Source organism: Protopterus annectens, chromosome 9.part0 (genome assembly GCF_019279795.1).
Source record: "Protopterus annectens isolate FY-2018-M chromosome 9.part0, PAN1.0, whole genome shotgun sequence".
Lineage (NCBI taxonomy): Eukaryota > Metazoa > Chordata > Ceratodontiformes > Protopteridae > Protopterus > Protopterus annectens.
The window spans coordinates 783,773,615-783,800,886 of record NC_056743.1 but is presented as its reverse complement, the minus strand read 5'-3'; the positions used below and the strand labels follow the sequence as shown (position 1 = coordinate 783,800,886).

General features: G+C 41.9%; 1 protein-coding gene across 4 annotated transcripts in view; it reads left to right on the top strand.

The window, feature by feature from the left end:
- Positions 1 to 27,272, top strand: part of CPT1C (carnitine palmitoyltransferase 1C) — a 1,701,035-nt gene that overhangs the window by 889,541 nt on the left and 784,222 nt on the right. For all 4 annotated transcript variants that reach the window (XM_044083414.1, XM_044083412.1, XM_044083411.1 and 1 more), the window contains exon 10: positions 24,912 to 25,107. In XM_044083414.1, the coding sequence (XP_043939349.1) occupies positions 24,912 to 25,107 (196 nt within the window). The remainder of the gene's footprint in view (positions 1 to 24,911; positions 25,108 to 27,272) is intronic.

Sequence of the window (27,272 nt, the reverse complement as noted above, 5' to 3'; positions counted from 1 at the left end):
ATCAAAACTCCTTAGACAATCCCATATATAATAATTATGTTGATCTCTCACCTTCAGTAGATCATTTATTAAGTGTTATGTACCATGCATTATGGTGATCTGATCCCAGTTTGACAAGGATCCTACAGACTGAGTGGATAGGTAAGAATACTGCTGAGCATAAACCACCAATTCTGTTATTTTTCAAACGGGAGATTAGAGAAAGGGAGCTAGTTCTTCTGACTATTTGCATCCGAGTTTTTTTTTTGAGAATTGAAGTAATTGTTTCTACTTTTTTTTTTTGACTAAATGGAAAAACTACTCGCTTCAAAGTGGACCAGGCAGTATCCAAAATAACTAGACTCTGCGAACTGAGACCAGCTGTCATGCACCTCTTTAGACTATGGTCCAGCCTTGGTGGTGGTTGAACACAACTAAAACCATATTCCTTAGCTCATTGTAGTCTGCATATTTAACTCAGCATAGCACAAGTAATCATCCACTTCAGCCATACTACACTCCCCTATGGACAGATTCTGGATAAAAGAATTGCCTGATCAGGGATATCTTGCCCTCCAAAAAAATAAACAGACACAACCATTACACACTCGGTAGCGAAAAAAATCTTTACATTTATCTAGATAGGTGGAGCTGCACAGCCTACCACTCGGGAGAGAACAGCCCGATGATTTAGTGCAACAGAGATCTCAGTTGATAAAAAGGTTTACTACTTTAGAGGTGTTTTCTTGCTAATCCTTATAATAACCCAGAGCAAGCTTATCATTCAGAAGAAGCTTCTCATATTCTTCCATCCAGAGACTTAGTATACATGTGGTTTGTAAGTTTTATTTGAGTACATTTGCTTACTGGGAAAATCTGGCCTGTTCTTAAAAAGACCTTTCAGCAGAAGCCAAAGGAGAAAAGCTCCACAGTTTGACAGGAGTGTTTACCAAGTTGTAATTAAAAAGTACACATAAATAAAAATAGTAATAATAATATAAACTGTTACACATTACAAGCCAAGCAGAAATATGACTGTGATGCGTTTACAGTTAGCAAATATAAAAACATAAGTCAGTTAAATAGGTGGTGTGTGTGCTAACATATGGGGAGGTGTAGTAAATGAGTTTCAGTTAAGAAAATATAGGTTCATAAGTAAATGCGAGGCTAGCTATCCTTGTAGGCTGTTTTAAGCCTACCCAGTTTCTTTTGTTGTGCTTGAAATAATGCTTCCCATTTGGTCATAGATTGGCCTTTCGTATCCCATGGTCGATAATTATACATATTGTCCTAAATGAGAATAACTGGGATTAAACCATAGATAATTTGAGAGGACCCTTGCATGGGATAAAGCATTCAGAAGTTGCCTCTGTCCATTTGTAGTACAAGGATCAGTCCTGGGGGTAAATTTTCTGTTTCACTTCCATACATTTAAGTTTTGCTTGGAAAATGGACTGGGATGACCTTTGTTTTCTGATGTTGTCACTGACATTCTTCCTCAACCCCGTGGGTCTCTGATCTAACTCGGCTGCTTTCTAAGCTGAGAGATCGAAGCTCAAGCTCCTCCCATCCTACCCATGATGCCTCATTTCCCCAATCTACCTCAGATCTCGTTTGCCACTTGTTGAGTATGCTCAAGGTTTTCATAGCGCCAAAGGTCCTTCAGTTTCAGAAAAGTTTTCTTCTCAAGTGAGTTAACTTTCTTATGTTTATCATCTTTCCCATCACCTTCTCTTCTACCCAGTCTCGTATTTAGTTTTCTCTGTTCTTTCCTTTCTGTCCGACTTAGCTTTCACACCTTCCTCGTTTCCATTTTTTTTTTTTTTTTTTTTTAAGGAAAGAAACCAAGTAAAAAGTCTTTCCTGTTCTCACTTCCTCTTCATGGAATCCAAGTCTGATCCTAAATCGGCCAAACCTTTACGTTTCAACAAATGCACTTCCTGTAGGCATAAGATCCCATTATCTGATGCCCAAAGGGAAGTATGTTTACTGTCTAGGACCCTCTCACTTGAACAGCTCCTGCTCTGTTTGTTCTGCCTTCCATCCGTGTGCCCTGGTGGATCGTCAGAACAAGCTTATTCTTAAGGGCTTGCTTCCATCTACTTCCTTTCCTGCTGTCCCTTCCACCTCAGGAGCTCAACCTCCCTGCCAGAAAACATAAGGAGACCTGCGAAGCCAGGAAACACTCCCCAAATCAGTCATCTTCTACTTCGTCAGAGCCGGCGAAAAAAGTGCCAAAAGCATCAGATCCAAATTCCTTAGAGCCAACTCATCACCATGTCCTCCTCCTCCTTGGGCTGCACTTGCCTGTTCTGAGCAGAGTACTTCGATGCCGAGGTCTCCCGACAGGGAGATCTGTACTAAGAAGTGATCTAGACTGCTCTCGACCACTTCTTTCACCATGTCTTCCCATAGTCTGTCCAGGAACAATGTTTATAGACTGAGGCAGTTTCTTCAGGCACTGATCCATGTGGGGGTTTTGCCAGCTTCATCCCCCACCGGATCTGTGAGCAGAATCTCCCCGTTCTTTCCTGTTGCGCCTTCTCTGATTCAACCTTCGGTTTCAGAGTTTGCTGGTGCTTTGGTTCCCAGAGCCAAGACAGAGTCGATAGTGGTTATCACTCCTTCCCTAATTGCCTCCCTGATGCACTCTGCCCTTACTGCATCAGTGCCTATCGTGTCTCTGAGCCGGAGCCTTGACTTCAAGTCCAAGGGGGTTACATCAGCTCTGAAGTTTTTTGAGCTGTCACTTCCCCTTGCAGCATTAGCTTTTGATAGTGCTGCTTAGACTTCATCTTCAGAGAGGAGGGCTCTGTGTGCATGGGGGACACCCGTTTCGTTGGCTTTGGCTCTATAGGGATGACCCTCAGGTACTCAGAGTCTCTCTGCGTTCGAAGTGGTGGAGAGGGTCCACTTTCACCCAAGGAGAGCCTGTGTTCTTCCTCCCTCGGTACCAATCCCCTCCCCCACAGATCCTGCGCATGAGGCCTCTTGTCTACCACGGGGGCAGCCAGTCCTGGAGAGTCTCCAGCCCATCCCTTCAGGGGTACCCCAGATCTAATGATGTCAATTTTCATTCATCCTCACAAATGGGTTCCAGATCCGAGGTTGGATCTGACTCGGCCGTTACTACAGCTTGTGGAAGCGTTCCAGCTCTCAAGCTCTCCCCTACCCACAATGCACTGCCACCCTGTCACCTCAGATCATGTGCCGCTTTTGCGACCAGATGTGGTTACTGACGGCTCTCGAGCTTTGTGGAGATATTAGGTGACATAAACTTGAATGTGTATTTTTTTTTCTATTCTTTGTTTTTCGTTGCCCTTCTTAAAAAAATAAAATAAAAAAGGGGGGGGGTCAGGTCCTTATCCCTTTTTTGTCCCCTACCTAATATCTTCTTTTCTTCCTAGTATTTCTTCTTTCTCTTTGACTTATGTCTGAGAAAGGATTTAAAAAGTGTACCCGTTACGGGTACATGATGCCCATTTCCGACAGACATTCTCTTTACTTATATTTTCTAGGTCCAGAGCACTTGGGCTATGAGTTATGTGGGGCTTTTAATCCGAGGGCTATCAATGAGAAAAGGAATAAGTTGATTTTAAAAGGCCTGCTGCCTTCCTTTTTTTTTGATTGCCTTACCAAAGGATCACCCCTCAACTTCTTCCCACAGACTTGGAAAAAGGCCTAGGTCAGCCAAGTTTCCAGCCTCATGAGAGCCGATGAAGTTGTCAAAATCGGATCTGACCTGTCCAGCCGTGTTAAAGGCCTTGGATCAGAAAAAGGCCTCTTTACCTTCAGAACCTAAGAAAAAGATCGTTTCAGAGCCGAAGTCGTCATATCTGAAACCCTTTCCTCAACACACCTATTCGCCTTCCATAGAGCCAACTCCATCTCGCCTCTCTTCTTTTTTTGGAGAGACATTCCAGGCCTGCTTCTGTTGTTCTCTCTTTCAACCCGAAGCCTCCCTGAAGCAGATGTGGTGAGAATGGTGAGGGAACTGGTCACCGAGTAGTTCCAGAAGGGTACTTTGTTAGTTCCAGCCCATCGGATCTGGAATGTCCCCCTACTCCTCTGACTGACCCCGTGCTTTCAAAGTTCTCAGGTCCGAGCTTCCTGGACCCGTCTGGGTCAGATCCGAGGAAATTGGTTTCATCAGATCTGATTATAACCTTGAGCTTCTCCGCTCCGACATGTTCTGATCTGAAGGGCTGCCGGAGCTGAAGCCTCCATGTCGGGGGGGGGGGGGGGGGTTGGTATCTACTCTGACATTTTTGGCGCCTTTGCTTCAGAAGGTCCTCTCTTAATCTTTACAGCGGACTGGTCCTCCCCACTCAGACCCATCCCTGGCTACCTATCCAGTTCTGTCACATGATCCCTATCATTCCGCACAGGGACATCCAGCTCTAGTCCTCCAGTCTACCCAGTCTGGGATCCCTAGCTCTTCCAATACTTCTCTGGATCATCCCACCGAAGAAGTTCCTCAGAAGAGAAGGTGCAAGAGAAAGCATCTTGACTCACCGACAGAGTCTCTTACCACAGATACTGTTTTCAATGAAGGGGAAGGGTGCCCCAATCCATCATCAGAAGGCATCTCCGTTGGAGACATCATTGAGCTCTTGAAGCAGAAGGGTGGTTGGTCTACCCACACCCCTTCCTCTGTGGAATCAGTATGCTTTGAAGCCATTGCGATTGGCCCATCTTTCTCCTGGGTTGCTCCACCTGCCGATGAATTAGTGGATTTGATGTGTTGGAAGGAGCTGGATTTGGTTGAGCTACTACCAGAATGATCTGATAGGATCATGGTACCCCTGGGTAGAAAAGCAGTATTGGAGTAAGGGTGTACCAGTTGATGCCATGGTTGTAGCGGCAACCATGAAGAAAGAACTTGCAAAAGAGAGTTCAAGTGCCTACACTCCTGACAGAGAGTCAAGGTCTATGGACAGACTGGGGAAGTGAGTTTATCCTTAGCAACTTTTGCTATCTAATCGCTGAACTATTTAGCCCATTTTACGAGGCTACAAAAGGACTTAATCAAGGAACTTTACAACATGTTGGCAAAGGTTGTGACCGAGAAGGTTGAAACGTCTGTTGTTCCTCAGTTAAATACCTTACAGTCTGCGGTTTATTCATCCATATGTTTACCTAATGCTACAGAGGATGCCACATGGCTGACGAGTTCAAGTTTAGCCATGAGGAGACGAGCCTGGATGCGCATATGCGATTTTGTGGAGCCTTTTAAGTCTTTGTACATCAGTGCTCTATTTGACAGATCATCACTTTTTGGCCCTACAGTGAGGGAAATGCTTTCCAGGTTTGAGAAGGATGGGAAGATGCTTTCTGCATTTAAAGTACATTTTTCGACCCTCCCCCAAAAGAGCTTTTTCCAAGAATTAGAGAGAGCGTCATAAAATGTGGTTCTAGAAGTCACAAGGTCCATTCCGTGACACACGTGGAACCGGTTCTCCCAGAGGCAGAGGGTGAAGTGGGAATAATAGAAGGTGCCCAAGAGGCAGAGGAAGCCCGCAGAATAATGAGTCCAGAGAAACATTCTTTGACAGACCCTGTTGGCGCTCCTGAATGGAGGCACAATTGTCATCTTCTGGAGACAGTCTGGGAGAAGTTTTTCTCTGCACCAGTCTGCCTGGCTAAATTTAACAAATGATGTTTGGGTGCAGAGAATTATTACCCAGAGGTTATTCCATATCATTTTTCCTTCCTCCTCCAAAGAAGAGCTTCCAGACATTCCACCCAGTAAGCGGGAGCCAGCAACTTAACAGATCCTACAGTTGATAGAAAAAAAGTGCGATCCAAGAGGTCTCACTGGAACAAAAAGGATGCATAACTTACTCAAGGTTCTGTTTAGTTCCAAGGAAAACAGAGGACTGGAGTCTGGAGACCAATTTTAGATCTGTGTGTTAAACAACTCAGTCATGCATACAAATTTTCGGATGGTTACATTACAGTTAGTTCTACCCTTTTTGGGTAAGGACGATTGGATGTGCTCTATAGACCTCCAGGATGCGTGCTATCATATAAAAATGAACAGACTGTCCAGGAGGCACCTTCGTTTCCAAGTGGGAGCCAGTGATTTCCATTTCAGAGCTTTGCCCTTTGGACCCAACTACGGCACCCAGAGTATTTATCAAATGTATGGCAGTAGTAGCAGCTCATTTAAGACTGCAAGGAATCCGTGTGTTTCCTTATCTGGACGACTGACTCGTCACCACCCCAGCCAAGCATCAACTGGTACAAGTGACAGATCAGGATTTACAGACCTGTTTAGTGCTGGGAATCACTATAAACCATGCAGTCTTTGAAATGCAACATACCCAAAGACTAGAGTTCATTGGAGCACTATTCGACACATCCTGGTCTTTTCAACATCAGAAACCAAACGGAAGATAATTTGCCGTTCAAAAATTTTGGCCAGGAAAGTGTTACAAACTCTGGGCTTGATGGCGGCAGCCATTACTCTAGTTCCTCTGGCGGGATACCATATGAGAGTTCTACAGTGGATGCTGCAGACTCAATGGTCCTTCACCCACATCATGTCAGCAATAAGGATAACTCAAACTTGCAAGGACAATCTCAAATGGTGGATTCAATCAGATCAACTTCAGCAAGATTGCCCATTGTCCTATCTCATCCCAAGTCTGTAGTGATCACAGATGCCTCCCAGATAGGGTGGGGGAGCATTATCTGGGAAAGACTGTTCATGGCACATGGTCCCCCAAAGAGGCCAGTTTGCATGTAAATGTCTTGGAGATGTGAGCAGTGCTGTTAGCGTTGAGTATTCCAAGGCTCCCTTCCTGTGGGAACGTTTGAAATCCAAATGGACAACATGTCAGTCATTTGGCTTATCAGTAAACAAGGAGGAACCAAATCTTACTCTCTATGTTGAGAAGCCCTTAGAGTATGGCAGTAAGTGATGGCATCCATTTGGTTTCTGGTAGCAATGGACATTCTGGGGAAGTCCAACATGATTGCGGACAAGCTCAGAAGATCCATTCTTTTGCCTCCTAAGTGGTCCGTCAACCACAGAGTAGTGAAAATGATTTTTTGTCGGTGGGGCCAACCCTGTTGTGACCTATTTGTATCCCCTATGAACAGCGAATGCAGCAGCTTCTTTGTCCTAATCCCCCCTGCAGGGGAGTTGCCAAGGGACGTTCTTCTGTATGATTGGCCCCCTGGTCTCTTATGCACCTACTCCCTTGATCCCCAAGTTTTTACAGTGAGCATCCAGATTGAAAACCAGAATAATCCTTGTTGCACCTTACTGGCTTTGACAGATATGGTTCCCCATTCTATGGCCTCATCTCCTAGCTCCACCATGGGTTTTGGTTCCATTTCCGGACCTTTTGTTGCATCTGACAGAATTGTCTCCTCCGGATCTAAGAAATCTCAAACTAGCTGCATGGTTTCTCCAGTTCCCATGATAGTCAGGCAGTCTAACTTGTCTTCCCCATGTCTGTCCCATTATGTTATCCTTCCACAAACCTTTTAAGAGGAAGTTATACAAGAGCAAATAGAAAAGGTTTGTCATTTGGGCTGAACAACATGATAGAGATTTTTGCAGCACCCACAAATAAGGTTCTCCAATACTTTGTGGAATTGTTTTGCAAAGGAGCTAATGCTTCTACCATTAAGGTTCAGTTAGCAGGTATCTCGAATTTTCATGTTGGAATATCAAATTCTTCATTGGCGTCTGCCAAAATTTGTAGCCTATTTTTGAAAGGTACACTCCTCCTGAGCTCTTTGAACGCTCCTGTACCTCCTAGTGACTTTTCCTTAGTACTTCAGGCTTTAACTGCTTCTCCCTTTGAACTGTCAGCCAAGTCTGCATTAAAATTTCTCTAATGGAAAACTGCCTTTCTGGTAGCCATAATGTCTGCTAGGAGAGTTTAGAGATTCAAGCATTATCTTCTAAAAAACCTTATCTCATTTTTTACATGAGCAAGGGTATCTTTGCGGAGCAGTGCTTCCTTTCTACCGAAGGTGATGTCAGAAACCAACATCAATCAAGCCATCAACCTGCCAGTATTTTTTTTTTCAAATTACAGTCATAAGGGAGAATTTTTTTTCCACTCACTGGATGTCCATAGGCAGTTATGCTACTATCTGCATAGGACTAAAGAATTCAGAAAATCATACCAACTATTTGTTTCCTTTGCACATCAAAAATTAGGCCAATCTGTTAAAAAGTGGCTATAGCCAAGTGGATTACAGAATGCATTACTTTGGCTTACACAATCTTGAATGTTCCTCTACAGAAACCAGTAAAAGCTCATTCCACCAGATCAGTGGTGACATCCATGGTTTTTCAGTCTAGAGCCTCCTTAGATGATATTTGTGCAGCTGCTACGTGGTCACATCCACGCACTTATCAATAATTAGAAATTGGAATTGGTCTCAAGAGGTAGATCAGTATTTGGCTAGACTGTTCTCTGGTATTTCCTTCCTTAGGGTCCACCCAGGGCTCGGGTAGCTGGGGGTTCTGTCCCATTCGTGAGGATGAATAAAAATTGACATCATCAGATAAAGAAATTGCATACTCACCATAATGTTCCATCTCTGTTGTCTATTTTCATCCAGTCTCATATCTCCTTCCTCCATCCCTTTCCCTTCATTTTTCCTGTCTCTGGCTGAACATGAGGACACAAGATTTTACCAGGTCTTGAGGGCTAATCTCTGTAAACCTGGTATTGTGCGTCTTATCTAACCTAGTCATAACTGGTTTCCTTTTTGTCAAGAACAGTTTAGTCTCCGTTTTGCAGATAATTTCTATGAATTATGATATAAAGGTCCTTTTTTTAGCATGTGTTTTTTTTTTTTGTCTCTAAAGCTATGGGTATAATCTGAGGTGACGGCCAAAATGCGTTGTGGTAGGGGAGAACTCGAGCATTTCCACAAGCTGTAGTAATGGCTGAGTGTAATCAAACTTCTGATCTGGAACCCATTTGTGAGACTGAATGAAAATAGCACAGATGGAACATTGTGGGGTGTACATAACTTTTTTTTTTCCTTCTGACACCTTCCTGGAGCATCCAACTGAGGATGTCCTTTGGAAGAGACAGTGTAAAAGGAGATAGCTGGATTCCCCCAAGGAATCCTTCACTACTGACACTGGTTTCGAGGAAGGGGGAGGGGTCCCCAAGATCTCCGCCTGAAGATGTATCCTTTGCGGACATCGTAGAGATACTCCACCAAAGAGATAGTTGGTCTGTCCAAAACCACAAACCAGAGAAAACCGTGCTGTTGCAGGCTTTCGGGTTCAGTCCATCTACATCCTGGGTGTCCCTCCTGCAGATGCGCTGACTGACCTATTATCTAACAGGATGTGGAAGGGCCCAGACCCTGCAGAGCCCATCCCAAAGAGGAACGACAAGATTTTGAGCGCACCTACTGACAAACCACATTGGACTAAAGGGATCCCAGTAGATGCCATGGTGGTTGCGACAGCCACCAAGGAGCTAGCTCAGGAAAGCTCCTCTGTCCATCCCCCCTAACAGGGAGTCTAGAGCTATGGATAAATTCGGTAAGAAAATTTATGCTAGTCTATTTTTACCATGCAAGTGTTAAATTACATATCATGCTTTACTAGACTGCAGAGAGCCCTTGTCAAAGAACGGAGTCTATCCCAGAGTCCATGTCTTCTGAGGATCAGAAGACCTTTTCTTCAAGAATGGTCACTCTACTTTCCATATCTAATGTGTCCATGAGGTTGATCTCCCACTCTGCAGAGGGCACCTCTAGGGTGGCCAGTTCAGGCAATTGCCATCAGGCACCATGCCTGGATGTGACCGTGTGACCTTGTGGAACCTTTCAAGGCATCATTCATCAATGCCCACTTTGATGGCTCGTCCTTGTTCAGTCCAGCAGTCAGATAGGCGCTCTCCAAGAGCAAGAAAGGTGGAAAGACCTTGTCTGCTATCGGAATCAGTTTATCTACCCACAAACGTCCTTCTCCAGGAACCAGCATGGGGGAAAGATTGGGTTTCAGGAAATCTCAAGGTCCTTTTCAGGAATCTCAGGGAGACTTTTCCCCTAGAGGCAAAGGGGGTAACAGCTACAGTGAAATACACCACCCTTTGAGGCAGAGGGGTCCACATAACACTGGGTATCAAGATTCCTTCTTGGACAGACATTTGCAGCACTCCTGAACGGTGGCCCGACTGCCTTCCTGTGGATGCAGTTTGGGGGGTGTTTCTCCTTGCACCTACAAGCCTAGGTAGCCATCACAAACTATCAGTGAGTGCTAGGGATCATATCGATAAGGTACTTTATTTCCTTTTCAGAAAACCCCAAACCAAAGTCTCTCCTCCCCCATGTTCCACCCAATCAGAGGGAGAAGGTAGCTCAAGAAATTGCAAAGTTGCTACAAAAATAGAGTTGTCCAGGAGGTTCCTACCGACCAAATAGGATTGGGCATCTACTCAAGATTCTTTTTAGTACCAGAAAAAACAGGGAACCACTGGCTGATCCTGGACTTGACATCCTTGACCAAATCGGTAAAGAATTCAAAGTACAGGATGGTCATGGTCCACTCCATTCTACCTCTTTTGAAAATAGATGATAGGATGTGTTCAGTAGATCTGAAAGATGCGTACTACCACATCAAAATGGACAGGTACTCCAGATGGTAGCTTCGTTTCAGGCTGAGATCCAGCCAATAACAATTCAGATTGCTTCTGCTCGGTCTCCCCACAGCCCCCCAGGGTGTTCACCAAGTGCATAACGGTTGTTGTAGCCCATCTCAGGCTACAGGGATTCCATGCGTTTCCATATCTGGATGACTGGCTCCTAACCGTGCCATCCAGACATCTACTTGTTCAAGCCAGAGATTTATTACAACTAGCCCTTTATCTAGGGCTTCTAGGCCTAACAATCAGTATCAAAAATCCCAGTTGCAGTCAGTTCAAACCATAGACTTCATCGGAGCAAGTTTGGATACGATTTCAACAAGGGTCTACTTTACAGGATCACAACTTAATGATCTTATATCGGCGGTGCAGTGGTAGCGTTGTTGCCTCACAGCAAGAGGTTTTCTGGTTAGAATCTCTGCTGGGGTGCCTTCTGTGCAGAGTCTGTATGTCTTCCCTGCATTCGTGTGAGTTTCCTCCGGGTGCTCCAGTTTCCTCCCACCTTACAAAGACATGCATCCTGGAGCCTTTCTCCTCGGGCCTCCGTTGAAAATTGGCTTTGTTCCAAGTCGGACTTTCCCCGGTTAACAAATGTTAAATAAATAAAAATTAAAAAATATATATCAGATTATAGCTCTGCCTGCTCCCGCAGTGAATCTAGTACTCAGGGCTTTAGGATCCATGGCAGCCACAATAACTCTGTTACTCACAGCGCCATCTACACGAGTCTTGCAGTGAACTTTAGCAGTCCATTGGTCATTACATAGGCACCCCTTAAATTTTCTGAACAAACTTTCATGAGTAGGCAGAGACTCTCTTCTTTGGTGGCTTCATTCCCCAGAGGTCATTCAGGGATGGCTTTGTTCTCCCTCCTCCCATAGCCAGTGCTGACTACAGATGCTTTCCAGACAGGGTGGGGGGCATTGTCTGGGTCAGACAGTCCAAGGCTCATGGACTCCCCAAGAGACCAAATTGCATATCAGCATCCTGGAGATGAGAGCAGTTATTCTACCGTTGCAGGACCTACACAATCTCTTCCTCTGGGAACAATATCAGTGCAGTCAGACACTATGTCACTGGCCTGGTACATGAACAAACGAGGAACCAGAACTTGCCTGTTATGTCAAGAAGTGATGAGGGTGTGGCAATGGGAGATGTCTACCAACCACTTTCTTACAGCAGTACATTTTTTGGGAGAGTCCAACATTCTGGCAGACAGGCCTCAGCCGAGTTCTTCTGATACCCCACGAGTGGTCCCTGAATCAGTCAACGGCAAACATGGTTTTCTGCAAATGGTGTCAACCCTGCTGCGATCTATTTGCATCCCCTTTCAACAAATGCAGTAGTTTCTTTGCCCTGATCCCTCCACAGGGTCAGTCATCAAGAGATGCTCTAGTTCATGCTTGGTCCTATGGTCTGCTCTGTGCTTTCCCCCCAGTCCCTCTAATACCCAAATTTTTGCAGAAAGCTTACAAGTTAAACAGCAAAGTCCTCCTCATTGACCCTTCTGGCCTTGTCAAGTCTGGTTCACCTTTCTTTGATTTCATCTAATTTGCTGTCCGATGACTCTGGACCCAGCTCTGGATCTACTGTTTCACCCATCAGGGCATACTCACCCGGCTCTCCAAGGACTGAGATTAACCACATGGCTTCTCAAATTCCAATGATGGCAAGACGTTTCAGGCTTTCATCCCAGTCTGAAAAATTTTGGTCTCTAGTCATACGTCCTCTACTAGGAAAATCTACAACAGCAAATGGCAGAGGTTTTCATTATGGGTCCAGAAAGAACAGATGGATCGTTTTACTGCTCCCATCACAAAAGTTTTGGATTTTTTGGCTTCCCTTTTTCAAAGTGGACCCATCTCAACTCCACAGTGAAAGTCCACCTTGTAGCTGTATCCAGTTTTCGTAATGGAGAAAAGTCATCATCTCTGGCTTCATCTAAACTTTGCCAAATGTTCCTGAGAGGTTACCTTCCTACTTCGTCCTCCGATCAGAGATCCCAATCCACCGTGGGACCTGACCATGGTTTTACAATACCTAGTCCTTCCTGCCTTTGAAACCATGTCTAAGGTGGATTTGAAGGTTTTCTTCTGGAAAACAGTTTTTCTGGTGGCTATCACCTCAGCAAGAAGGGTTTCTGAATTACAAGCCCTTTCCTCCAGACTCCTTTCTCTAATCTTCCACAAAGATAGGGTTACCCTATGTACTAATCCATCCTTTTTACCCAAAGTGGCTACAGAATCCTGTTTTCTTTCCCAACTTTCAAAACAAAGTATGCATGCACTCCATTTTCTGGACGTTCATAGGCAAATATATTTTTATTTTGGCAGAACTAAGTCTTGTAGAAAATAAACATTTTCTTTTTCTGATGTAAGAAAAGGGCTAGCTGTCACTAAAACTATCCTTGCAAAATGGTTGAGAGATTGTATATCTTGTGTACTGTTCTAAGAACAGACCATTACCAGGCAAAATCAAGATGCATTCTACAAGGTCTGTAGCAGCCTCTTAGGCCTTTTGGTCTAGAGTGTCTATTAGTGATATTTGTACAGTTGCAACTTGGTCAAATTCCCATACCTTCGTTGTACACTACAAGTTGGACATTACCTCTAGGAATAGGTTGTAGTGCTCCATAATATCCTTCCATGAGGGTCACCCTAGGTTTATTGTAACTGGGAACTCTGTCCCACAGGTTGAGGAAGAATGTCAGTGACAACATCGGATAAAGAAGTTACATTCTTCCATAACGTTCCATCTGTTTTGTCAGTGCATTCTTCCTCAATCTCCTCTCCCTTCTTCCCTCTATCCTTGATTTTTAGAGACTTGGATTAATTTTGTGGAGCCATAGTTCCTGGTGGAGCTCCTGATCCTTCTCCTTGATCTTGCACTTATGGATATCAGTATTGTCCACCTTTGTTCTGTAATGTTGCTCCTGTGAGTACAGGTTTGCTGCAAATCCAATTTGAGGTAGATTGGAGGAATGGAGCATTATGAGTAGGATAAAAGGAGCTTGAGCTTCGATGTCTCAGCTTGGAAAGTGGCAGAGTCGGATCAGAGACCCACAGGTTGAGAAAGAATGCAGTGACAACACAGATGAACTTTATGGTAAGAACATAACTTCTTTTTTATGTTGATGGGGAGTCTGTTCCAGAGCAGCGGTATCCTCTGAAAGATGTACCTGTCCTTCCAAACTGTTCTGTTCATGTCGGAGAAGAGGTTTAGATCTCTAAACTGAGTATATGTGATGCAATCTGACTTGCTAATGTGCAGTAAATCCATCAGCAATGGATTGGAGGATGCCTTGTGTGCTAGACACAGATCACTTAGTCTGCAGGATACCAAGTATAGTGACAAGGCTTTGAGTTAGTCAGTGCAGGACATGCTGTTTAGTTGTTGTATCATTTTAGTAGGGTATTTCTGTGGGTGTTCAAGTTGTTACATGTCTGGACAGATACATGCCAAATGGGGTATTGCATTCCATGATTGGTCTAATGAGGGCTGAGTAAAGGGGTAAAATGACATCCCTAGATCAAGACACAGTCTTTTTGTTAATAAGCTGTGCAGTATAGAAGGACTTTCTTATAATGGCAGGCACATGTTTTTATTTTTCTCCATTTTACTTGCAAACAATATAAATCATTTATAATATAGCCAGTCATTGTCAGGTAAGCATTATATGGCTAATTCAAATCCTGCCTATTAAACCCCGTATTTGCTCTGCATATATTGTTCCCACAATTCCCATTTTTTCCTATGTAGTTTACTTCCTCCCATTTCTGAAGATCCCAATTCCAGTTGTTTTATCTCTGTTACTGGATTCACTACTGCTAGTAAAGTTGGTCTAGACTTTGATTTCCATTTTCTAGTAATTGCCTTTTCAGCAGCTACCATAATTAGACTCAGCAAGGGTTGACTAGGTCTAGGCAATTCCAGTTCTGTATCATAACTCCAAAAAATCATCTCCCCAGTGAATCTAGTCTGCTCACCCAGCATCTCCGACAAAGTGGTCCCTAAAGTCTGCCAGCTCATTACGCTCGCAAAAAATGTTCCTAGCCACCTCTTTTTGCCCATCAGACCTCCAACATTTGCTATCCAACTGAGGAAAAATTCTTTGGAGTCTACTTTGGGTATAAAAATACCTATGGATTCTCCCTTTGTCTCTTTGTGAATTGCGTATCCAGTCTCTCTTCCCAATCCTTTCTGAGCTCCTCTGAGTGACTCTTGTAATTATCATGCAGTATTTTATATGCTTTACTAATTATTCCTTTTTTAGCAGCAGCTTCTGTTCTAGATTCTATTAAAAACTCTACCAGTGCTGGTCTTCCATTCAGGATCCCCCTATTTCTTTTTTTTGCCTATACTCTGATATCAATCCTTGATAGGGAAGGCAATCTCTAACCTGCAGTCCAAGTACATTCTTGGCCTCTTCCTATTCTTATTACCTTTCCCTTTCTAGTTATTTGCTCCCAATACCTTGGTTTGTTTGCCAGTTTTCTCCAATATATTCCATCCCCCTCTTGCCTATTGTCTGTATCCCTAACCACAGCCATCCCTATTGGCAAAATTTCTTTTCTCCATTCTCGTGCTGGTTTGGTTCTTAGAATACTCCCTGCTGTTTTATGAATATAATACTTTGTGTGTTTTTTGTTGTTCTTAACAGTCTGCATCCAAAATCCCAATCTCTCCATATCTCTTGAGCTTCCTCCTTGTATCAGCTTCATTCCTTTCCATTTTGAATTCTAGTTTTCTGCTTATGGTATGTATAAGAGCCTTAACTGTGTTGCTCTAAAGTACCCCCTCAAATTGGGTAATCCTAGTCTGCCTTGTTCTGTTGGAAGAATCATCTTATCCCACTTGACCTTTGCCGTCTTCCTTTCCCATATAAAATCTTTCATCTCCTTTAATTGCAATCCACAGCTCCCCCTCTGGCTGATAAAAATATGTCTGACTTGTGTATAAGACTAAAGGGACTAAAAACATTTTAATGGCTTGTATCTTGATATCCATATAACAAAATTTCCAGTTTCTCAATTTTTGTATTAGCATCTTAGTCTCTTCCCAGATATGCTTAGCTGCCACAACAGTCATTTTTAATCCAGACTCCTAAATACTTAATTTTATCATGTCCCCATAAGTGTGGATTTTGTTAGACAAATTTGTGTGTGGGTACATCATTTACCGCTTTTGCCTTTGTTTTAACTTCATTAATTTTGTATCTTGAGAAGATTTTAAACGGTCATAAATGTTCCACAACACTGTACTCTTCCTTTCTGGTTTTGTCATGTATAAAATATCGGGTATATATTACATGATCGAAGCTTTAGTTAGTCAAATAACTAAAGCTCGATCACTAAATGTCAAAGTCCCAAAACCGTGAACAGCAGTTTCTTCACATGGAAACATTTTGGCCGTTATGCAGAGTTTGCCCATTCTACAATGTGGAGCGATCTCGGAGTTGGTATGTTTAGTTAGGGGGTGTCGTGGTGGGCGGAGCCCCCCACTTGATTTGTGTTTAAGTTTTTTTTTTTTTACTTGGGACAACTGCATTGTTTCCCTGTGTGGAAACTGCCATTTGCAGTTTTAGGACTTCGACATTTAGAGACCGAACTTTAGTTATTCGACTAACTAAAGCTTTGATCATGTAATATAGACCATAAAATATCATCTGCAAATAGTGCCAGCTTTTCCTGACTACCATACCAATTATATCCTTAAATTTCTGAGTCCCTTGTTTTCTTTGCCAGTGGTTCTAAATATAATGCAATCAACAAAGGGGAAGCGGATGACCCTGCCTAGTTCCTCTGCTCAAGCAGAAATTATTGGAGAGGACCCCACCCACTTTACTTTGCACCTCCGATCCCTCATATATTCTTCTAATCAGCCTTATAATTGTATCCGGGAAGGCAACTGCTTCCATTGCCCTGCTCATGAAGTCCCAGTCTACTCTGTCAAATGCTTTCTCTGCATCAAAACCCACCGATAAAAGTGGTATTTTATTAAATTCTGCTTCCCTCTGGATCATCAGTGTTCTGTTAATATTGTCAGATGTTTGCCTCCCCTCCATAAAACCACCCTGATCCATATCTATCAATTTTGGTATCACATTTGCCATTCTTTTAGCTATTGTGGACATACACCTTATAATCCTGGTTTAGTATTGAAATTAACCTGTATGAAGCTGGATCCAATGGATCTTTTATCTTGTTTCAGTATTACAGTTACCACCACCTTCTTCCAGGATGCTGGTACTTCTCCTCCTCTTGAAATACTGTTAAACAAAATCTTCCAGATCTTTATCAGTTGTTTTCCCTCCTAACTTCCAAATTTCCGCAGGAATGCCATCTATTCCTGGGGACTTTCCTGTTGATTGGTTATACATAGCGATTTTTATTTCATCCTTTTCTATCCTAACATTTAGTAATTGAACCTCATCTACCTCTAACCTTGGCATATTTATTTTTTCCATAAACATTTCCATTTGTACCTTTTCTTGCTTTCCATGTTACTCTGCTTTATACAAACTTTCATAAAATTTCCAAAATATTTCTAATACTTCTACAGGGTTTCTTGTTAGCTTCCTTGTTATAGGCTCCCTAAGCTTGGTGACCGCCCTTTCCACTTTCTGTTGCCTGAGTTGTTGTGCTAAAAGTTTTTGTGGTATAGAATTATCAAAAAACAGTTGCTTAACGGCAGTCTTTCTAAACTCCTGCATATTATCGAGGTTCCCTTTTGTTTTTAGCAATCTGAGATTGCTCCTTTTCTTGTTCTCAGATTCCCTCTATTTTACAATACTTTAACATTTGTGAGTCCCTGTAAATAATTATTGTTACTTTTTAAACCATATCTCCCTTTCTTTTATTTCTGCATTAGTTTTAAACTCCACTTTAATTTCATCCCACTCCCTAGCTATGTTTTCAGAAGAAAATTCTATCTTCTGCAGCAGCGCCTGAAATAATTCCAAAACCCATTCCTTGAATTCCTCTCTTTTCAAAAGATAGGTGGGAAAAGCACTAGTGTCTCATTTTTATTTCATTACCTTGCATTTTTATTTTAGTTATTATTGGTGCATGATCTGAAGTAGTTATTGGGTATATTTCAGTACCTTCAATTAAATGCAAATATTCCTGTGAGATATAAAATCTGTCTAGCCTAGACCAGTTCTCGTATCTTAGTGAGTAATATGTAAATTCTCTCCGAACTCCCGGTTCTGAATTCACTTCTTCCATGCCAAACATTTTCATAAATTTCTTCAAAAATCTACTCTTCTTTGTTTTATTTTCCCTTCTAAGCTCCCCAGACAATTCTTCACTGTTGCAAACCAAATTCCTGTCTCCGTTTGTAAGTAATATTCCTTGCTAAAAGCTTATTATTTCTCCCAGAATGGTCTTAAGCTTCATTTAGCAGTTTTAGGGGGGATGTAAATGCATGCCAGTGTAATCCTTCTTCCTAGCCAGTAGCCCCTTTTTACTATACATCTTGATTATTATTATTTTTCCCTCTTCTAACACTATCAGAGCTCCTATTGCAATTGATATAAGTACTTCTCTTTTCCTTTACCCCAGATATTCCGCTGAATAACCATCCTGAAAACCTTTCTTTATCAAATTTACATGTTCAATTCTTTCCAGGTGTGTCTCCTGTACCATAGCTATTTCCACTCTACAGTTTTTTTAATGTAGTTCAGTGCTCTTTCTTTTTTATATTTATCTGTAAGACCATTCAGATTGAAAGACATCATCATTTTCTTATATAGTTATTACCACCTTTTATGTTTAACTGCCTTTTTGTTAAATGCCTAGTTTCAACTTTTATGTTACATGTATATACTGTTCGGCAGGTTATTGGTAGACACATGTTGGTCAAAAGTTAGGTTGCAGTTTATAGAAGTTCCCAAATCCCAAACAACTGGGTCATCTCTTAGGCACGTATTGTTAATTTGGTAGTTCCCTGAGGTAGATCACTTCCCAAAAGATATAATAATGCATTTTTTGGTATTTAGTTTCAGTCCGTGATTGTAGCACCAGTTAATTGTAACAAACTTTCCTGCAAGAGCAAGTCATCTGGGGATTCAGTGACTGCTCCTAGCGTGCAGTCATCTGCAAACTATCAGCCAGAGCCCTTTGGTATTAGGTTTTACTTTGTAAAAATAGATAAAAAAATGAGAAGTCCTAGCACAGAAACTTAGGGGATTCTAGCGACTTATCTCTTTGTGGAGGTAACTTCCCATGTTCTGATTATCTGTCTCTTCTGTGAGCCAGTTTGCAATCCAGTCCATTGGGTAACATGAGGATTTATTTAGCTTTTCTGTCAAGCCTGCATGGGAACTGCGTTAAAAGCTTTGGACAGACTGAGTTATGTGATGGAGTACTGTTTTGCCTTCATCCATTGCTTTGGTGAGGATTTCAAAAATATTTACCAGGTTGAGTAAGCATGACCTGCCCTTGATGAATTCAAACTGAGATGAGTCCAGTGTTTCGAGGTACCCTTTGTCCTGATTGATTCCATAATGAGAATTTGCATGGCTTTGCATATAAGGCTGGTCATACTTGTTCTGTAATTGCCTGGGTCTGTGGAAGGTCTTCCCTTATGTAGGGGGATGACTGTAGCTGTTCTCCATTCACTTGGTACAAAACATGTATGGAGGCTGAAAAGGAACAATGTTAACAGGTATGGCTAAATCATGCTTCACGCTATTTGAGATGCAACCAGGGATATTATCAGGACCCATTGATGCAGAATTTTTAGCTTTTGGTAGGGCTTTTAGGACTTGGTCTTGTGTGATAGCTGGAGGCAAACCAGTTTCAGGTATATCTTGAGGGACAGATGGGGCGGGAGGTAAAGTTAGAGTTAAATGTATGTGCCGGTAGGTTTTCTATCTCTTCAGAGTAAGTGTAGGTAATGTCTTTCACAATCAGGTCAGCACATTGCTATAGTGTACTTTTGAGATTACTAGCATAACTAAAAAAAAATTCCTTGTGATTGCCTTTGGTTTGGGTAGCTATTTTTGCCTCAAACTTGGCTTTGGTGGATTTTATTACACTTATGAGTTTTGTTTATTTCAGTGACAAGGACTTTAACATTCTTGGGATTACTCATCTTACTTTTGGTCAAAATGATGTTTTATTATTAAGCTTGTGAATATTATGGTTCCACCATGTGGGTTTGTTTCTGGAGTTTGTCCTGCACTTGTTCCTACAGGGTACAGCTGCATTTATGCAGCATGTTTACATGCTGATATAGCATGGTGGTGGTATACATGTCTACATATTCAATGAAGTTAAATGGTTTTGTGGGAATTTGAAGCTTGCCAATGTATCACTTAGAAGTAGGTAGTTTGTCTTTAAGCAGTTTCTTTAGGTACCTTAGGTGGAAAGGATCTCTGGTTTCAGTTTTATTTCAAAGGAAACTGCTTTATGGTCAGACTTAACAAGTGATGAAGATATGCAGGGCATTGTTCAAGATGCCCCTATATTAGTAAGGACAAGATCCAAGATGTTATTCCCCTTATTCTAGATTAGATGTAGAACAAGTGGCAACTCCCTTCTGATGCTGCACTATCTCAGGCTGTGTATAACCCAACAGGTGGTGTAATTGAGGTGAGAGAAGGCCTTGAACATTCATCTGAGAATGTGCCCATAGCTAAAGTCAAGTCAGCTCTTGAGAAATTGTGCAAAACAATGCTGTCTTTACTTCTGGCTGTCCTGGCATTAAATAAATCCACCCGAGACGAGACATCTGGGGGACAGGTCCTGTTTGTGTGCTGGAAATGAGCCCAAGGTACTTCCACTAGCCACGGTGCAATTCCCCTCTCCCCAAGAAGTTTTGCCCTTAGGTGGCAGTCTGTTACTACATCCTCCACATAACTGTCCAGGCGAGTTGCACCCACAAAAGAAAGCCTTCAAGATACCAACACCTCACCTTCTGTTTTAATGAAGAAGAGTAAAAAAGTGATAGATTTATAGTCCAGCATTTCTTTCTTTTCTTTATTTCTTCCTCTTTGTTCATCTTGAAGCAGTACCATGTCTTTCATGTAATAAGAGACCTGCACATATACATGGGATAACAGTCAAGCTCCTTGAAGGCCATTAAATCTTAAGCACACTGCAAACCTTGGCCCTGTGAACTTAGAGGGGCAAAAAGCTACTTTCTGAACTTCTTTAGGGATTGTTCTGCGAGTGGTCCATTCCCTGACTGATCTTTGTGGCAGCACAGTTTGAAATAAACCAGTTGCTTGTTTTTTCCCTAAGTTGCAGTGTTTTTGTTGTGCCTTCTCTTTTCAGGTTGTTTCTTTGAGAACAGTGCACATGTGCTGATCTTTGCCACCTGTGATAAAGTTAGATGCTTTACACATAGGTGGAGTGCTGAGCACATTTGCCTGTCCTATCTGAATAGTGTGGGCCCATCAGCTGATGCAGGCAGGCAATGATCAACTCTAGTAGTTGAGCTGTGGCCTCCTCACAATTAGTTTTTTTTTTTTTTTTTTTGCAAAAGAACCACTGTTTTTTCATACTCAGTTTTGTAGACTGCTTCACCCTTTCTCTCATTAGAATTCTATGCATTTTCATCCTGGGCCGTGGACTTTATATTTAATTAAATTACTGTTTCATGCATTTCTCCCATGCTTAAGTTGTTGAGGCAGTACACCCTCTGGCTGCTAACAGTTGAGTCTGCCTTTCACATTCATCCACTGTGTATTGATGAGGTTTCCTCACAGCTGAATCTCAGATTCCTGTTTGTGCTTTAGTAACTTCGAGAATGTTCTAGTTAGATATGGAGTTGTGAAGTAGTTTTTTCTGAGCACTTGCATTACTTTCTTATCTGTAGTACGTACCTTAAAGCTGACCTAATGGAGTAGAAAGATATTTTTTCCACTTTTCATTATACAGACTGAGTAGATGACTGCATGCTTTTCATATGTTACTAAATGCTATATTTTTGTCTTTAGACCTAAATAGCAGTTTGGTTACCTGGGTTCTGTGTTCTTTAGAAGCAGATCAGATGAAAGGAGACAAAATCTTTTACTGTTTTTTTTTTCTTTCTTTCTGCTTGTTGGCAGCTAATAAGCTTGACACTCCATTAACAAGTATTTTTCCTGTTTCCTGCACATTTATTTAGACTTGGGTAGGGTTTTGTTTTCCAGAAGTTTGTATATAACATGGAGATTGCTTCTCCGCCTGTCTTTCTCTTTTGTAATGTTTTCTGCCTTCTCAAGTTTAGACACTAAAATAATTATTCCCCTAAATAGAATCCAGAAATATGGATCCTTTACTTTTTCTTTCCTTTGTAGTGTTTTTCCTCCAAATTAGTTTCTATTCACATCATCTTTAGATCCCCTTTCATGTTTGTTTTGCTCTGCAAGCAGAACTCTTGACGATGGAATGAGCCTTTAGTCCCCCACCTATGTGAGACCATTACTGTCATTGTCAGAATTTGAAGTTGATCCTCCCATTGAATATTGACTGTTCTAAAATGTATTGAAGAAAGGGGAATTTTGCATTTCTGCCCTTAGCATTTGGTTAGCCGATTCCTGTGGATCTTTTTCAGCCTGTTCCCATGCACAGTTAGGTATTACTAGACCATTCTGATAAAAGCCAAGAAAGTATATGCGGTAAGAATATTAGCAATAAATGCTTTCAGACAGTTTTTATATTATGGCTTACCATAGTCAATGTAGATGCAATTTTTTTGCATTCAGCTGAGATGCAAACAGCAAAGCAGTGAACACCATAGTATAGTATTGCACAACATAATCAGGTATGTCATGTAGCTTTGTTTTTGGGAGTCAAAGCAAGTTTTTGAAGTCACTTATGGTAAGGGGGATGGTGGTATTGAGCTAGCCGAAGTAAACCACACAGTGGACAGAGGTCACACTTTCCAGGTCATAATGTCAAGCTCCAGTTCATCCTGTAATGTCACCAGACATTCCCAGCAGAGCTGAGAGAGGTCACCCCTCAAATTTGTTCTTGGGCTGCCCTTGAGTCGTCTCCAAGTAGGGAGTGTCTGGTGCACTTCCCATGGGAGATACCCGAGGGCATCTTCACATGTTGCCCAGTCTGACTTTGCTCAGCATGAAGGACGAGTGGCTGCAGTCTGAGCTTCTAAGATTACCATGCTCCTCCTGTCACAGAAAATGGGCTCAGACACCCCTTGAAAGGATGAGATGGCAGATGTCGGCTACAGAATGACCTTCCTTCATTCAGTGCCCAAAATGATTTGCCATAAGTGAGAATAGAGATATACTGACCAAAATATTGAGAATTTCATCCTATGACTGTTTATACATTGCTACCACAGTCGACCAGAAGTATCACTTTACCCTCCCATGCAGAGGCAGTCTGCTCTTTTCTGGGAAAGAACCATTTTCACCCTCAGCGCATCCCTGCAGTGCACCTGAGATTGCAATCACATGAGGCTAGGAGGACCTCAGCATTTGCAAAGCAACAGAGGTGAAGCGTTTGTTATCCAGCTGGATACCTTCCAAACCTTGGTTATACTTAAATGACCTGTCATTAAAAGTCAGAAACCGGCGAAGAGTCAAGGCAGATTGTTAGTGGTGTCCATCAGAGTCCTTGAATATATCTGATTTGGTACTGAAAGTACTGCCTGCTGTAGTACTTCCCACAACATATTTTATGTGCATGTTCATTTGACTTTTCCTAGTTGTAAAACACATGTAGACAGTATTGGCAACTTCCTTGACCCTTTCCAGTAATTGTATAAGAGCAACAGGGGTGATCCAGTGTTGCATGGCGAGGGTGGTATCTGTATTTCTACTCCTGAGTTAAAGGCTTAACTTTTGGATGAAGTCTCCTTTTCAGTACCCTGAGACATACTTTCCCAGGGAGGCTGTGGAGTGTGATCTCTCCATAACTAGAACAGACGTCTGTCTCTCTTGAGAATTGGTATCAGTATCCCAATTTTCCAGTTCAGGAGGTGCTGTACCACCCTTATACTAATCATTTTAAAGCTGTGTTAAGCGTGACATATGTCTAGCACCTTCAGTGTTTTCAGCTGGATGTAATTCTTCATGTAGTCTTGCCACATTGGAAATGTTTAATCACCACCTTGCCCTTGTATGGCAAAAGAGTTCCAGTTCCACTGTCGGCTTCTTACACAACGATCTCAGAGGGTGTGCATGTCCACCATCGTTTAGAAGCCCTTCAGAGTCTTCCTTCCACTTGTAGACAGTGTTTTGAGTCAAGCTAAGTTTTTCTCCACCCTTGTTGAGAACAGCTTAGAAAATGTCCTGCTTTCCGTAATAAATCTTGTCAATTTACAAGAGCTTCTTCATTGAGGTCATTTGAATGTAATTTTTCTTTATTCCCCAAACAACTCTCACACCTAGAACTTCACGTTGGCAACTGCTGTGGTAGATGCAGTATGCTAATTTGAAGATTTATAGTGTACACTTCCAGTGAGTATCAATTTCATACAGAAAACTTCTAATCCGATATGAAAGTGGTTTTACACTGTAGGTCTGTGAAAGAGGCTACATGATCCATATTGTTTAGTTTGTGTCGGGATAACAAGTCAACCGTGTACACTTTTGGGAGGTTTAGGCTCTGTAGTTCTAGTGTGCATAAGCAGGAAATGTGGCTAATGTTTCAGAGAAATTGGAGTATAGTATTTTATGCATTTAGTACCATACCCCAGTTTGCACATGTTTATAGTAGTGTGCGCTAGCCACCTGATGGTGTGAACATTGGCTCTAGCTGATGGTCATTGTTGATGGACACCCCAACCCCATGTATAAAATGGGGAAAAGGGGGTGGCTGTTGCCGAATAATAGTTTGGAGAAACGGCAATTTAGTTTTAGGAGTTATGAGTTAAGGTGAAGGAGTTTTTGCCTTTTGCAGTGAGTGAGATTGTGATGTAAGATAATTGGGTTTTCTTTAAAGTTGTATCAGAAAGGTTGGTTATGTGCACTGTGTGGCAGAGTAGGTGAGTTGGTTTAAAATTTTATTTGCTTTCCCCTCGTCAAAATGGTAATCATCACATGAGTCTAACTCACTTTTTGACTTTATGCGCATTTAAATTATCTTTTAAAACTTTGCAGAGTATCTCTGCTTTTTAAACATGTTCATTACCAATGGCTTTTATTGGTGAGCTTCAAGTAAATATATTAAATGTTGCCGTGTTACAGTTCTGAGCATTTGTATATTAAAAAAATGTTAAGCTTTTAGTCGGGTTAGAAATTGCTTCTTCTTTGATAGCTGCAGTTATTTTGAACCAGTGTGTACCAGTACATAAATGATTTTGTTTCCCTTCCCTTCATCAATCCCTTCTCATATATAGATACAATACAGCACCATCTGGACAGCAAACACATTGTGGTGTACAATAGGGGACGCTTCTTCCGGGTCTGGGTATACCATGGTGGAAGATTACTAAAACCTAGGGAGTTGGAGATCCAGTTTCAGAAGATTTTGGATGACAAATCTTTGCCAGTTCCAGGAGAAGAGAAGATAGCTGCATTGACAGCCAGTGACAGGTAAGTTGTTGGTAGCACTGATTGCTCTTTGATGGATATCGGTGGTACTGGCTTCAGGTGACACTTGGGGTAGCACTGCTGACTAACCACTGTTTGTAAGACGGCAGCACAGTTTGCCATTATAGGAACACTGACCACAGGTAATATGGACAGTACTACTTGCTAAAGATATTGAGGCACTGGCAGCACTTACTGCTATCGACAAGTAAGATGTTGACAGTCCTGTAGCTGAGAGGTGTGGTGGCAGTATGTATTTCTTAATGGTGTTGAGGCTATGGCATCACTGACTGCTCAGTGAAAGTGAGTATAGAGTGGCAGAAGCTGACAGCATTGATTCCTTTTTATGTATGTGTTGTCAGAGCTGTTTGCCACTGACAATGAAATGTTAGCAGAATTAACTGCTATGGTGATGCCGTCTTCCCAGTAATAAGTAAGACATCAGCAGCACTGATCACTGTTGAAAGTTAAGTTTATTGGTAGTAGTGACTGGGTAAGACATTGGCAGCATTTATTGCTGTTAGCAGTCAAGTTGGAGATATTGTTGACTGTAGGTGATGGATAAAAAACAGGCAGCAGTGACTGCAGGTTGTAGGTGAGACAAAAGTACTGATCACACAGTAACTCATTCTGGCAACATTGACTGCAGGTAATAGGTGAGACTGCAGTTTTTACTGCCCTGTGACACCAAGAACTTAACAACATTGGCTGCTCGGTAACATCCAAGGAGAACCGTAGCATTAGTGGTACTGATAGTTAATGGCAGGTGACAGATAGCCATGTTGGGACAATGGATACTACTTTGTTAGGATAGGAGGTCAGGCATACCATAATGGCATTTAGTAGGAAAAGAAAACTTTGGATGGCCTTTGAGTTAATCTCCATTGTTCTGTGTAGTGATTGTAGGTGAAAAGATGTTGACAGCTGTTATTGCATGTGACAGCTGAGATAGGGAGCTGAGTACCCAGAGTAAGGCATGAAAACAATACTGACAACTCAGTGATACATGAGGAATTTATAGCATTAACAAGTGTCTTGTGGTGTGCATTGCTGACTGTACTGTTTGTGACAGATAAGCTAGCAGGCATGATATTGTGGAGTTTGCTATATGGGGGAAGTCTTCCTTTCCCTTAAGTGCAGCAACCATGAAGTTAAAGACCACTTCTTAGCCACCTACATGAAAAGTGTGGGCTCTTTATAAAAAATACTAATGCAATGTATTCCGAGATCTGTTTTGCCAGTCTTAAGTGGAATTAGATCTCTGGGCCGCTTTGCATATATTGTAGAGCCACACTGGCTATTGGTAGCAAGTGAAAAGCAGCCCTGTTTCCATGTGACAAATGGAATACAGGCATCACTTGCTGCAGGTGTCAAGTGAAGGGCAGTCAGCATTAGTTTGCATGCATCTTAAGTAACCCTTGCATTAACTGGCATCTTTTAATTTAAAGTGTTTAGTAGTGCATCACAGTAACCAGCAAGTTAAGTGCCACAGTGCATCTTTCCCTAGCACATTCTTATTTATTTGAGCCATGGTTTTAATTAAAAGCTTTATAAACTTTGTATTCAAACCATGGCCCAAATAAACAGACTTACCCTCAGTGATGTCACTTTAGGAATCTCCCATAGACTTTAATGGACATATTTCTGCGCCTGTGCAGCATGCGTCTTTTAAAGTCTATGGACACAGCTCACATTTTCCGTGAATTAATGTCACAGGTTAAAGATCCTAATTTTCAGTGTCACCAGCACAAGGAAAACAAATTTCTCTGAGACTACAAATGCTTGAAAAGGAGACAGAAAATGTTTTCCACTCAGCCAAAAGTGTAAATCGACTGTTTCTGCATCACATAGAGTGGTGCAAAATGTAAGTGACTGATGTGTGACAAAACACTTTAATGTAGGTTAAAAAAAAAAAAGTTTGTGTAGAACCTAAGTACTGTATTGTATTAGCTTAGAAAAAGAGTGAGAGGATAGGGATTCAGGCTCAAAATTGTAGGCATAGTTTAGTTGATCTTTTTCTACACTAGACACTATTCTTAGTTTCATGTTTTAGTATTAGGTTTGTTAGTCTTTAGTAGAGATGCAAGCTTTGTATGTGCCATCATTCTCTGACTGTATAGTTGATGGATTTCTGAAATGGTGTAAAAATATTTTCTTGTCAAACATCA